This window comes from Alligator mississippiensis, chromosome 7 (assembly GCF_030867095.1).
Source record: "Alligator mississippiensis isolate rAllMis1 chromosome 7, rAllMis1, whole genome shotgun sequence".
Lineage (NCBI taxonomy): Eukaryota > Metazoa > Chordata > Crocodylia > Alligatoridae > Alligator > Alligator mississippiensis.
The window spans coordinates 66,422,170-66,437,302 of record NC_081830.1 but is presented as its reverse complement, the minus strand read 5'-3'; the positions used below and the strand labels follow the sequence as shown (position 1 = coordinate 66,437,302).

The 15,133-nt window shown below is 41.2% G+C and overlaps 1 protein-coding gene across 13 annotated transcripts in view; it reads left to right on the top strand.

Annotated features, from left to right (window-relative positions):
• Positions 1–15,133, top strand: part of VEPH1 (ventricular zone expressed PH domain containing 1) — a 182,921-nt gene that overhangs the window by 44,944 nt on the left and 122,844 nt on the right. For all 13 annotated transcript variants that reach the window (XM_019491675.2, XM_019491674.2, XM_019491676.2 and 10 more), the window contains 2 exons: positions 7,982–8,148; positions 13,246–13,455. In XM_019491675.2, coding sequence (XP_019347220.1) covers positions 7,982–8,148; positions 13,246–13,455 — 377 coding nt within the window. The remainder of the gene's footprint in view (positions 1–7,981; positions 8,149–13,245; positions 13,456–15,133) is intronic.

Sequence of the window (15,133 nt, the reverse complement as noted above, 5' to 3'; positions counted from 1 at the left end):
AGAATTCTAAATTACCAAATGATCTGCATAAAAGCATAATAATCATTTCATTATCTTTGTATGCTACTTTATGTCCCTTTTATAAACATAAGTGTTCCCTACTAAGGAAATCTACAAATTCATTTCTGGTTAAAAACTACCAGTGAAAGACTGGATAGGTAGAAGCACACAGTTCAGTCTAACAATGTAGTTTTTACTGCAGTCACTTTTATCTACCTTTGTGATATTGGTACACTATTGACTTTTAGCAGTGTAGGGAAACTCAGAAAATAAGGAGATCTTCTAAATTTGGATTTCTAGTCCCAAATCCTTGTAATCATGCTATAGCTCAGTGGATAATATTTTACTACATGTATCCTATTTCAGGAATCACTTAACTTAGCAGATGCATAATTGAACTATTTTTACCAAAAATGATACCATTTGTTTTCCAATTAAATTGAAAACCCCAAATAGAGCATTCTTGAATTAGGTACTAATCTAGTGTTGAAATATTACTGTTCCTTAGGATTTGGCACTATATAAAATGTTAGATACCTAGGATTACAGTAGCCTGTCTAAAGTTGTGGAAGATTCAGTTTTATTTTGCAGTTGGGTGTGTTTAACCACTGATTATTTCTAGTGACGATTAATTGGTTTAAATACTTTGGTAACAGAATGGTGGCATAAATTATGTATGGGATGTAAGGCATTTACAGAATGGATATTAGGCTAGGTACAGATATTCAGGGAAGTTAGGGGGAGGTTAGAGCATGTTAAAATGGCCACCTGATCTAAGTTACTTCACCCATGTATGGACCTTAGACTTATTTAGGTTGATCTAAGTGTGAATTGTACTTAGAAGTTCAGAAAGGTTAGATCTGTCTAAAACTGGCTGACTCGATCTAAGTTAGTACCTTGGAGGTAGTTTAACTTAGATTAGGTCTGGTAAAACTGATCTAACTGAACTACTGCACAGTTCCCAGCACAGCCCCAGGGACAAGCCAGGATTGCCTACCCCACCTGAACCTGGCAACCCCCCTGATCCTGCAAGCCACTCCCAATGCCAGTTTTGCCAGCAACCAGCAGTGAGGGGAGCCAATGGAACTAAGTGCGGTGGGGAAAGGGGCAGGAGGGATCTGCTAGGGAGATTGTTTATCTGAGGGGTGGAGAAGGTCAGAAGATTAAAAATAGTCCCTGATCCTGGAGCGGGGAGGGGTGGGGGGAGAGAGACACCTCTCCCATCCTGCCAAATTGCCTCCCTGTGGAGCTGTCAGCCCCTCAATCTGCCTGCCCCTCTGCTCACCCTGACTTCAGTCAGAGTCTCCCCTGGTCCCTGCAAACCCTCCTGGTGACCCCAATAGCCCTCCCCATCTGCCAAACCTTTCTGGACCCCACCAACCTCCCTTGCAGATCCTGCTTGCCCCTGATGTTTCCATACTCCCCCCACAGAGCCCACCAGCACCTCTGATCCCCCTAAGACCCTGTGCTAACCCCACCAGCTCCCCCAATCCTGCCAAGCCCTCCCAGACCCCATAACCCCCTTGCCTAGTCCCTGCTAGCCCTTCCAACCCCCTCTGGAGACCCAGTGAGGCCCCCCAGTCTCCCCTGTGGACCCTGCTTGGGCTCTGATTCCCCCAAACCCCCACAGATGCTGCTAGTTCCCTGAACCTGATCCCTTTGACCCCTCCTTGGAGACCTCACTTGCCCCCCCAATACTCCAAACCCCTCCCCACAGACCCTGCTTTTCCCCCACAATCATAAACACCCACTTTATTTGGTGGGGGGGGGAGGGGGCTTACAATGATGACTCCCCCAAATGGAACTGCTGGAGCAGAGCAAAGTGGAGCCTGTGGAAGGGCGTGGGTGGATGTGGACTGCCTGCTGTGGCCTCGGGGCTCTCCACCCTGCTGCCCTCTCCCTTGGAGCATCGTGCTGGCCACACTGCCATAGCAAGGCACCCCCTGCCCACCTGGCAGCAGTGGGGGCACAACTCCGCACCACCACCCCTGCTGCTGCTGGGTGAGCAGAGAGTGCCTTGCTATGGTAGTGCAGGTGCCACAGGGCTTCTTGGGGGAGGGCAGCAGGGCAGGGAGCAACCCACATCTGCCCCTACCCCACATACAAATCTGGGGGGCACATGCCCCACCATACTCTTCTCCCTGGGAGTGCACACAGCAGCAAGAAGCCATCCCTTCCCTCCCCCCCACCGCCCAGCCTCCTGGACAAGCCACCTGTGGCTCTCTCTTGCTCCTTGCCCCAGGCCCCATGCACCACCCTGGCTGGGCAGTGCCACCTCTTATCTGGGAGTTGAACAGAATTCCAAGGTTTGACCTGTCACCAAGGTTTGAACTAAGGTATTTACAATGACATTGCTCTGCAGATATGGGACTGAAGGCAACCCTATCAATGTAGACATAGTCTAATTGATAACAGGGAGAGTTAGTAGAAAGTATTCTTAAAGAAGGACTTGTATTTTTGGAATGGAAAGAGGTAAATTGTGTTTCCAGCATCTTGTGTTAACCTGTTACTGCGGTGCCTGTCTGGGTATGTACTGTATGAAGCATAGGCCTGTTTTATGCTGATATTTAGCTATTGGTCTGGACTCATAAATTCCTGAAGACCATCACTGATCACTACAAAATGTTCCCTCTGAGGAGAATACTCTGGTCAGACCCAGTAGAATGAGTAAAGGCATTAACTCTAGACCACTGGGTGGAAGTAATGCTCTGCACTAAAACTTGATTCAGCACTAAGAAAGAGAACCAGGTAATTATGGTATCATATCATGGAGTATGTTGGCAACAGTGGGGGTCCAGTAAATAGAACAAAGGCCAGTGTGGGGAGAAGATAGGAGTACTGAGCATTCTTAAGATGCATTTATGTCAGAAGGCAAATAACTATGAGAAATGCTGGTGCTGTCATGACTAGATTGCTTTTGGTATTCAAGTTAGTTTCAAACAAGCTAGATAAAGGATCTATAGTCTGTGATGTAGACTTACAGTTAGTTATTTGCATTGCTTTTGGAGTCTGACTGCATATATATATATATATATATATATATATATATATATATATATAATGCCTCAGTTGGGTTCTCTAGGTAGTACCCTAATACAAAAATAAACAAAAATGTCAAAATATGAAACCTGAAGTTAATATAAAACATTGAAACTAGCATTTTCAAAGTTCTGTGCCTAGATAGATACCTGATCTGGAGATTCAGGTATGATGGGTATGACAAGTTTGGCTCTGTCCATAAATATACATTAAAATGATAACTATTCTAAAAAATAATTAATTTAAATGTGCTTTAGTACATATGCAGAGTTGTATCTGCCAGTGCTTACTTGGAGTGCACCTCTTTTTGTGCATTTTAAATAACCCTTGTATATGGCTGCATTCTTTAGCACAGAGATGAAACAAGCTAAGTACAGACAGCCAAAAAGTCCGAGGCTGAATCAGTTCAGTCTTTGCAGGTTAGTTTAAGCTGCAAAGATTGAACCGATTTGCAAGTGAATAGACATTCACTTTTGATTCAGGAAAGGTAGGCACATGCCTTCAGTGGCTCGAGCCAGAAGCTGGGGGGGAGCACTAGAGCACACCTCCCAGCCTGCCAGCTCGAAAACTATTCCCCTCCCTGCCTGCTCAATAGGAGGGGGCGTGGCCAAGCCCCAGCCCAGAGCTAGCTGGAGGGTCTGCCTAGGGGGAGGAGGGGAGCAGCACCTGCCAGGCTGAGGAGGGGGTGGGTGGGGAAAAAGGTAGTGGCATTGAATTCATAAAAACTTGAACAAGAATAGTCCTTTCTGTGAAGTGAGCATGTATTGAACAGAGGGGAACAACCTTGCAGAGTTCTGCAGGCTGTGATTATGGACTACAAATCCCAGAGGCACCTGGAAGTGGGAAGAGGAAGTGATAAGCAATCCTGCAGAGTCCTGTTGCTGTGGGTCTGGGCTGCAAATCCCAGATACCTCAGGGGCAGCAGGAAGAGGAAGTGAACACACAGACTATGCTGGGGGACTCTATTTAACTTGAACCAGGAAGGGGTCTGGGACAGAAGTTTAATAAACCAATTTGACCTAAATCAGTTAAGTGTGACTACGTTCAACCAGGTTTACCTTAACCCAGTTTTAGCCATTTTGAAACTGGTTTATTTGCACTGAGCTTCTGTTCTGTTACAGGTTTAAACCAGTTTTTGATGACTTAAACTGGTCTATGTGTAACTTCTGTCCCCAGCCACAGAGTCCTCATAGGAAGCACAGGCAGGATGCTAGACTAACACCATTGCTAGCAATAACCTTCCCAGTAAAGAAGAGGCCAGATAAGCATGTGGTCATGGCACCAACCGGAAGAGTTGATCTTACTGCAGTGATGGAGGGCATATAAGCTGTGTTGCGCTGGGATCTCTTGTCTGCTTCACAGCCCTTTCCCTTGCTTGCCTGCAATCAGCAGCTCACACTCATAAAATGTCACCAATTTGATAGTTTCTGACTGGATTGCACAATTCACAATGTGTGGTCTGCTTGGAAAATCTGATAGAAGCTAAACTAAATATATTATTTGGTGGGGAAAGGTATAATGAAGGGAGAACAAAGATGCTTTCAGAACTTTATTTTAGATGAAGACCGACAAAACAAAAAAGAACAAAAGTAAAGTCCCTGGTAGAGGCTGCAGAGGGACTATCTGTATGGCACAAGGCAGAGCTCAGCATAGGCTGCTGGACTGCACATTCTGAGAGTGCTTAGGGATAAAGGCACACAACAAAGCACTCAAAAGGCCTCACATAGTCCACTTAAATGCACTGTATCCAGGACATGAAACCATTAGAAAATGATGAATTAAATTATGTTGTGTTACCTTTTTTGCATTGTTAAAAGAACAGATACAACTGTCTTGTCTACCTTTATTGTTTAGTAGTTTGTACTTACAGGTGATTCAGTTGTATTATAAATGTAATTTAGAAAGTAATTCCATGCCACTGAGATCATGTAAATGTTATGCTAAATTAATCTACATGTTTCTGATTTAATTTTTATCTTGCCCTCTGAAAGTCCCTTCCAGCCCTACTTTTCTATGATTCTATTTGTATCACTAAGGGATACTAAAGTCAAGCAATTCCTAGTAACATTTTACAATAATTGGACCAAACTCTGCCTTAATTTACATCATTTATATATGTGAAATGCAGCTGAGTTTAGTGACATAATTTACCATATGGGTGTGTTCATCACATGTAGCTGTCACTTCATGTCACACTTGTATCATATTACATCAGAATGTTACTTCTTGTAATAGACCTGGTATTCTAATTTATTGTTTCTAATTTATTGTGTAACTGTGTGTGTGTGTGTGTGTGTGTGTGTGAAGGTGGAACATAAATAGCAGCTGTGGTAGTCACAGATCCTTTTGTTCTGGACCTGTTGCCCTTTTTCCTTTTCTCACTAAATTCCTTCTTGACCCTTTTTTACAACTGGAATGAATATTCTCTGGCCAAGACAATGGGAAGCATACTTTTCCCAAAGGTTACTATCAGTGGGGGCATTGACATGAGATGCTACTGTGCAGTGGTCACTGCGCATTTATTTAGTACTTGTATTAGCAAATACTTGTATTAGCAAGTACTAAATAAATGCACAATAACCGGAGTTACCGTGCAGTAGCACCAATTAATGTCTTTCAAGTGATGCTACTGTGCAGTAGCCTATTAGCATATTAGCACTTACCATGCTGTGACACACTACTGTACAGTATTATTAGGCTACTGTGCAGTAAGTGTCTCATGTAGATGCACCCAGTGACATATAACCAGAGAGTTGTAATTAGAGAACTCCATTCCATGCACATGGAGAAACTGCCATTGAAGTTGATGCAATTTATATACATGGAAAGAATGCAAGATCTCTTTTTAAAAGAACTAAACAGTTTAGAGAAGATAATGGAATTCATGTATTCTTGTCAATCGAAATCTAGTGTAAAATTCAAACTCAGAGGTGAGTCCAGGATTTTAGGTTAATATAACTTACATCTCATTTTAATCTATCATCATATAAATTGGAACTTCGCTGGACTGAGTTGCCAGCATGTAACTACATATTGCCTCTGAAATTAGTCCTTGTCTGCTATTTGGCAGTTTTACTGTAACAGATGAAACTTAATAGGTAAGGAGGGGGTCATATGCTGCTCTTCCTCTGCATGTGCAAATCCCAGTGGATGGGATTTTCAAAAACACCTGAGTGATTTAGGAGCACAGTTCTCATTATAAATTGTGATGGAAATTGTGCTCCTGAATAACTTATGATTATTGAAAATCTCATGCAGTAACTTCATGCGGAGTTTTGCATAAAAAAATGTGGCTAGAAAATAGGGCAAGAACTGACTAGTGAGGCAAGAAGGCCTCCCCCTCTATGTGCTAATCCTTTTCTCATCATTTGTTAGCAAATACTTTTATTCCCTTGGGCCTTTCATCATGAAGGATCCCAACTGCTTTACAAACATTACAGTCACAGCATCACTCAGAGCATTACTCAGATAAAATCACCTCTCATGCAAATACTGGAAACAGGATGGTCTTCCAGTTTATAAACAGCTCTTCAGTGAACATGGAGGAATTTTCTATTTGTTTAGGATAATGGATGCAAAACACATGGTTGTTTCTGATTATGGTCTAGAAATCGTCAGTAACCACAAATGAATAACCATAGGTTGACCAGAGAGATTCTGACAAGTTCCCTTTTCACTGTTCTGATGCCATACAGGGGACTTGGAGCTGCCCAACATAGGCTGCCAAAACCTCTTGACTGATGCGACTAACTCTGTGCTATTCCTTCCTTAGAGTAGGGGGCAGAAGCAGGTATGGGTGAAGGTGCAGTGAGGTGGCTTCCTTGGCAGGCTTTATAGTTCCTTGAGGGTTTTTAAAAGCTAGCACACCTGTAAGTAACCCCCACCCTGCTGTAAGCTGCATGTTAGTTATTTGCTCAAAGTCAAATTCAGATGATGCAATACCCCATTTTGCATTTTATAGTACCTCACATGAGCTTGATGAAATTGTACCAAGTACAATTGTACCAAAACCTGGCTTTTCAGCTAACCTAAAAACCTTGTCTACTACTAAGTGAGTTACCTGATTATCTTCCATAGTTACAAGGCACACATTAAAACAGGAGAAAAAGCAGCAGGCCAATGTGGCAGTTCTTATTTGAAACCAAATCCAGAGAGACTTCAAGTACTTTAAAAAATTTACAGAGTGGATCCATACTGCAGAGTGATAGGCAGATGTTTTCCATATGTTGCTCAAATGAAACTTAAGCACACTAAGACAGGCATGTACAGCCTGCTGTTATATATTTCTATAAGAGACTGGTTTCAAATTAAAACATGCACGCACATCTCCAAATACCAAAAAATGTGAGAGACGATTTTGCATGTGTCTCTTTGATTGACTCTCTTTCTGGTCTCTCTGGACCCCTGGATGTGGCACCCTAAACATTTCTGTTCAAATTCTCCTCTGTGCTCATTATTTTCTCATAGTAACTAAGTATTCTTTCCATATGTTGGCTGTTTCATTTAAGTGTCTTAATGTCAGCAAAGAAGAAAAGTAGTTATCATACATTCTCTTGTCTTTTTCAGATTTTAAATCATATTTACTCTATGATTTAGAGCTCAGTTACATACCATCCAAATCTGAAATACCATTAGATAGCCTTCATTTACATAAACTTATTCTCCAGACTGAAAACAATAACTGATAGGAAATATCTTCTACTTCACCCATGTTGTTCCACTTAATGAAATTCCCGCTTGGATAGGGAGTTTTTGGTTTCTTGGTCCAATATACATTTTTTTCATTTGTGAGTTTTATGTTTCCTTGTATATACTAATGATTCTCAGAAAATTGGTGTTATCAAAATTATGACTGTCTAGAGATGTATAAAAGGGTATTGGAATAAGAAAGGCAACAAGACAGAGCCTTGACACACATTTTTCTGGATTACTCTGTTAACAGGAAACTCCATGTTGCTGCGTGTGTTGCCCTCTCTCTATGAAAAGCAACCACAGTCAATTAATAGCCATCTAAAGGAGCTGGTGGCACTGATGTCTCAGCTGGAGCAAGCAGAACAGCACCACCTTCTAAGAGTATTTCAGGTAGTGGCGAGGAGAAAACAACCTGAGGTAAAAAATAATACAGACAATTACAGCTGGATGGGATGTGGTCACTTGCTCTTTATGAAGAATTTATGTTCCACAAAATATCCTGACCATGCCTGCAGGCAGTCCTTCTCAGTGCTGTAGAGTCCCATATAATGCAAGTGCCAGTACAGCAGGCTTCAACCTTGATCCCATGTGAAAACAGAAGAAGGTTTTGGAGTTGCTCTCCATAAGGAAAAGGAAACCATAAAGAGAGAGTGACCATGATATTTCTGGGATATCACCAGACACTTGGAAAAACTGAAAAATTTCTTCAAACAACTACTTGCTTGATTTTTGTGAATGAATTTGCCTTAGCTTTGCCCATACCACTTTCATGTTTAATGCCTACAAAGGTTTTGGTAATAGAGGTTTAGTTACAAAAAAAAGGTTATGAAAAGCAAAAATCAGTGAGCTGGCAATTAAATATTGTGTTCAAATGAGTACCTGTGTGTGTTGCATATGTTTGTACACTCAATACTTACTACTCAACAGGTAGTAAAACGCAGCCATGCTATTCAACCAGTTACTGCAACACAGATGCAATTCTGAATACTTGTGATCAATCCATATAACAACATTTTCAACATAGTGTTAGTTGAAATAATGCAAGGAAATTATTTGTTTCCCATGGATAACCTACGAGTTGAAAAGAACACTGAATTCATCATTAAATTACCTATTGCATGTTATTTTTTCAGTTCTGCTATGGAATTGAGATTTCTACAGTGAATCGGTCAGATAGGAAAATGTTCATAATGCTGTCATTTTTACTACCCTAGTTAAAGGAATGTAACTAGTTTATACAAGGAGTTTTTCTATATCAACTATGTACTTGCACAAAACCTTTTGAGAACAGCCAGATTTTCTTAAAAGTTAGTAAATTCTCAACACTGAGATTTATGAAAATTTAAGGGACTCAGCTAATGTGTACAGGGGCTTCCTTGGTATGTCAGATGGACTTCACTGGGATATCTCAAACCAGAACTGCTATCTGGACAGTAAAGGATCTAATATGGGAAACATTCCACTTTGACTCAGCTCAGTTTTGCTTAATATTTCCTGGCATTTTTGCATAATCCTTTGCCAGTTTTGTTGCTTCTCATTGCATTTTCTTTTGTAAAGATAAGAAGGGATAAAAGGCTCAAGAAAAATTTAAAGGAGAATTAAAGTGAACTGGTGCCAGAATATGAGTGAGCAAGAACTTAACTAAAGGTACAGAGCTCATGTTTTGAAAATGACACACCCTCGATGCAGACATAACTCTATTGGGGCTCAAAGCATCAGAACTGGGTACAAAGCTGCCTCCCTTATAGAAATTACATTTAATGATGTTAGTAGAGTGCAATGGTAGTTTAGTACCACCCCACTACAGCCAAGGAAATGTTACCATAATATATAGTTACAGAGAAAATATAACTGTTTCTAAAAAAACCCAATACTTTTCAGTCAGATGGGTTCTATCCTGTCATTGCTTGCAGCCTTTGGGCCAAAATGCCATTTTCATACGGTTCCATACTGTTGCTGTCAAATTATTTTATCTTGTGTGTCTGTCATATATTTGTGGTAAAATAGGATCTGGTATTGTGAAAACTAACTATCTAAATCAAGAAATAGACATATATGCTTCTAGAATCTGATCCAAACCTGTTGGAGTCAGTGGAAAGACTCTATTGACTTTTACTGACAGGATCTCACTCTTATTAACCCAGCTTATATCCATGCAAGTATATATGCTTAACCATGATTCAAGCACCTACTTTGAATGCCTTAAAGTGACATTTGGATGTCTGTCTTGCTGGGATCCTATGATCCCTGCTGACTTCCTGCCCCTGGGGCAGGGGGCTGGACTCGATGATCTTCTGAGGTCCCTTCCAGCCCTAATGTCTATGAAAGTCTATGAGCTGATCACCTTCACTGTCTGCCGTAATCATGAGTTCATCACCTTCACCTTCACCATCTGCCATAAAGCTGGCAAGGTTTCCAGCAAAGCAGAAGTCCTCAACTTCAGGAAAGCTGACTTTGACAAGCTCAGGAGACTTGTTGATGAGGCCCTAAGGGACCTCGACCCAAAGGGGAGGGGAGTTCAGGAAGAGTGGTTGCTTCTCAAGGGAGCAATCCTTGAAACTCAAGCAATGTCTATCCCATCTTGGAGGAAAGGCAGCAAAAGGGCACAGCAGCCCCCTTGGCTCTGCAGGGACCTAGTAGACCTCCTGTGTCTAAAAAGAAAGACCTATAAAGGATGGAAGACTGGATCCACCCCAAAGGAGGAGTACTTTGCACTGGTCTGGACCTGTAGGGAGTGAACCAGGAAGGCCAAGGCCGCGACTGAACTCCACCTGGCTACATGTATCCAGGACAATAAAAAGTCCTTTTTTAGATATGTGGGCTGCTGGAGGAAAATCAAGGGTAACATTGGACCCCCACTAAACCATATGGGTCAACTAACAACTGACTCCCAGGAAAACACCAACCTGCGTAACAGGTATTTTGCATGGGTTTTTCACCAGCCCCAGGGGATGGCCCTGCTCAATATGGTACGGGATAGCCAGGGTGAGGGAGAATTGTTACCCTTCATCAGTGTTGACCATGTGAAGGTACACCTTGAGAGGCTGGACACCTTTAAGTCAGCTGGCCCAGACAGCTTACACCCCAGGGTATATAAGGAGCTAGCAAGCGTCATAGCTCTGTCACTGGCAGGGATCTTTGAGAACTCGTGGCGCTCAGGTGAAGCACTCAATTGGAAAAAGGCCAATGTGGTGCCTATCTTCAAGAAAGCGAGGAAAGTAGATCCAGGGAACTACAGGCCCATCAGCTGGACCTCTATCTGGGGAAAGATCTTGGAAAAAATCATCAAAGAGACTATTCTTGACAAACTGGCTGAAGGCAACTTCCTGAGGGATAGCTAGCATTTTGTTGTGGGTAGGTCTTACCTGACCAATCTTACCTCCTTCCATGACCAGGTGACATATCACCTGGACAAGGGAGAAGAGATTAACATCAGATATCTTGATTTTAAAAAAGCTTTTGATCTGGTATCCCATGATCATCTCATAGGAAAACTGGCCAACTATAGCCTTGGCTACATCACAGTCTGCTGGCTGGGAAATTGGCTCTGAGGTTGGACCTAGAGAGTGGTAGTTGACAGAAGTCAATCATTGCGGTGTGCCATGACCAGTGGGGTCTCCCAAGGCTTTGTTGGGCCTATTCTTTTCAACATCTTTATTAATGATGTGGACATTGGTATCAGAAGTGGACTGGCCAAGTTCACTGATGACACCAAAATTTGGGGTAAAGCGTCCACTCCTGAGGACAGGATCATGATCCAGGCCGACCTTGACAGGCTCGGAAAATGGGTGGATGAAAACCTGATGGCCTTCAACACTGAAAAATGCAAGGTACTCCACCTTGGGAAGGAAAACCTGTGGCATGTTTATAGACTTGGCAGTGCTACGCTTGCTAGCACCATGGCCAAAAGGCACTCGGGGGTCATGATTGCCTACAAGATGAATATGAGCCATCAACGTGATGTTGCAGCTGGCAAAGTGAGCAAAACTCTGGCTTACATCCATAGATGCTTCTCTAGCAAATCCCAGGATGTCATCCTCCCACTGTACTCGGCCTTGGTGAGACCGCAGCTGGAGTACTGTATCCAGTTCTGGGCGCCACAATTTAAAAAGGATGTAGAGAAGCTTGATAGAGCCCAGACAAGAGTCACACACATTATTAGAGGGCAGGAAAACAGGCCTTATGATGAGAGGCTGAGAGTTACAGGACTCTTCAGCCTGGAAAAGCACAGGCTCAGGGTGGCTGCCTATAAGTATATAAGGGGTGTACATCAGGATCTGGGGGAATGCCTGTTCACCAAAGTGCCCCATGGGATGACGAGGTCAAATGGTCACAAACTCGTCCAAGGCCATTTCAGGCTAGACATAAGGAAGAACTTTACTGTCCAAGCCCCAAGGCCTGGAACAGACTGCCACCAGAGGTGGGGCAAGTACCTACTGTGGACTCCTTTAGGAGTCAATTGGACGTTTATCTTGCTGGGATCCTGTGACCCCAGCTGAATTCCTGCCCCTGGGGCAGGGGGCTGGACTTGATGATCTTTCGAGGTCCCTTCCAGCCTTAATGTCTATGAAATCTATTAAATGACCAGCTTTAAACCACTTCAGTGCTTTGACACTGAGTCACACTTTATACAAAGTCCTTAGTAGTAGTGTTTGCTATTACTCGCAATTTATAGTCCCATGTTTGCCATACCATACTTCCTCACCATCAGTAATAACTCACATGGAACAATAACACAGTCCCTTTCAGCATTTCTCTCACATCATGTGCACACATACATGTATTACAGTACTAACCCTATAAAATTCATATACATAGGCCAACAGTCACATTGAGTTGGATGTATATTGATACATCATAGTTACTCAGTAGCCTGCACATCATATTAATGGAATGGTTAATAGGTAATGGAAAATACTGTTTACAAGTGATCTACAATTTTGGGGAGCAGATCCTTCTGTGTACTATTGTAGCTACATGAAATAACAGTGGTATGCATCATTTCAGACCACTTGAGGACCTTGCCTTTTCAGCCATTAGTCTTCTGTTTTTATTTAGCCTCTTGGCTTGAGCAGGAATCTCTGCTAATTTTTAATTTATTGAATTATTGGGGAAATTAACTAATAATTTGTTTTAATCAATACAATTTAGCAATAATCCAGAGCAATCTAAAGGGAAAAAACATCTGACTATGGTCTTTTATAGGAATGTTCTTATTTTGGGAAAGTTGCATTTATGCATGTATAACCTAAGGTTATACATATAAACCTAAGGCCACGGACTACCCTTGTTCCTTGTGAACTTGAATTGACCTCAGCAACAGATCTATGCAAAGATCATCTAGGTTGAAAAAAAATCTTCATTTTTACTGGAATAGATTTGTTTATCTCAAAATTAATAAACAATTGTTTCTTTTTATCATCGTAAAATACAGTAGCTGTCTTGACTTTCTTGCAAACGTATTTTTTATTAACTTTGCCTTTTTTGTCTTTTTTTGTTTTGCTTTTGATATAGGTGTTAAAAGAGTGCATTCCATTTCTAATTAGCCACTTAAGAGACCCTCATCATAATGATATTATCCTAAATATACTTATAGAAATATCAGACTATGAACCAGTAGCCTTGGCCAGTTCTCTTCCAATGCTGAAAGAGATTGGTGAGAGTTTTCCAAGTCTGATTGGACAGATGGCAAAGATCTTTGGAGCTGTTGGGCATCTTGATGAGGTATTTGTAAAGAAAAAATGTTTTTTTAATTGTAATTCATTTTTTTTTTTTGTCTGGGGCCATTGAAAAGTAATAAATGATGGGCCATTTCAATATGGCCTGCACCTATAACTAAGCCTCCCAACCCCATGATGCTCATAACATTGTTCCTATGCATAGAAAGGGCAATTTGTCACAAGTACAACATTGGGGTAGGTAGGCAAGCCAATAGCAAAAGAAAGAAGCATTGTGTTTTAATTGGACACAGCAAAAAATGTTATACAGTACAAACGCTCTAAAAAAGTGGGGAATAAACTAGTGGGGAAGGGAGCAACATCCCACATGAGACTAATGAGCAGGGTAAAGAACAAACATGTTTTAAAAAGTGAAACTATACTTCAAACACAGCAGATTTCCTTTTTCATTTGTGTTTTTTTTAATTGTCCTGTTGTTTTTAAAGCTTGTATGTGACAACACAGAGAGACTATCTCTTAAATAGCATAGCTATGTGAAGCTTTGAAACCTAGCAATTTGGGTGAAAGTAGAGCATTTTGCAAAAATATTGTACACTCTTTGCATAATATTAAATTTGAAAAGCAAACAGTCCCTAATGTTGTCTTAATAAGGCAGTGAAATATGAACTTACTTGGATAACATAATCCAAATGTCTGACTTTGTACCTATAGTTGGCTGGATATTTTATATACATTTTATTATACTGAAATGTTTTACTGTAGATGATGGGCCAAAGTTTACCCCCAGAAACACCAGAGTAAATTTGGAGTAACTACATGGATTTTATAGAATTATTCTACATTTACCCTGGTTTAACTAGAATCAGAGTTGGACCTGATGAATTTACTGCATATAGTAATAATGAGGGAATACATTCTGGAAACCTCGCCTTTGCTGATTACCATTGTAATCTGACAGTTTCATAGTTTCATAGTTTGTAGGGTGGGAAGGGACCTGAGCAGATCATCAAGACCCCCTGCCATGGCAGGAAAGAGTACTGGGGTCAAATGACCCCAGCAAGGTGTTCATCCAGCCTCCTCTTAAAGACCCCCAGGGTAGGAGCCAGCACCACTTCTCTTGGAAGTTGGTTCCAGATCCTAGCCGCCCTGACAGTGAAGTAGCGCCTCCTGATATCCAGTCTAAATCTACCCTCTGCCAGTTTGTGACCGTAGTTATATAATAGGGAGGTCCCAGAAAAGTTTGGATGAGACAAATGTAAGTAGGTAGAGGTGAACTGTACTATGCAGTTTCAGATGTATAGGGCTTGCTTGAAATTTATCATTAGTTCCGATCAGGACATTTTTGACAGAACTTTTTTCTGTCTAAAAATACCAAATTCAGTTAATTGACAATATGCATTTGGAGAAAACATTGTTTTTAACAGATTTCTCAAGTTTTGAAAATCAAAGCTTTGAAACTGACAAAATATTTTGACATTTAAAAAAATAAAATTTCTGTTTTTCAGTTTACAATGAATCTTTTTTTTCAAGTTTTAAATTTTCAGTGAAAAAATCAAAATGAAATATTTCAAAATGATCAAAACACAAGAGTGTGCTTGATCTAAACCATTTTTTCAGACTTTTAGTTCTCAAAAAGTTTCAAGATTTAGATACTATGCACTGGTTTGGAATAGGAGCACTTTTTCTATTACTAAATTTTTAGCTGAACAGAAAAAACATTTCCT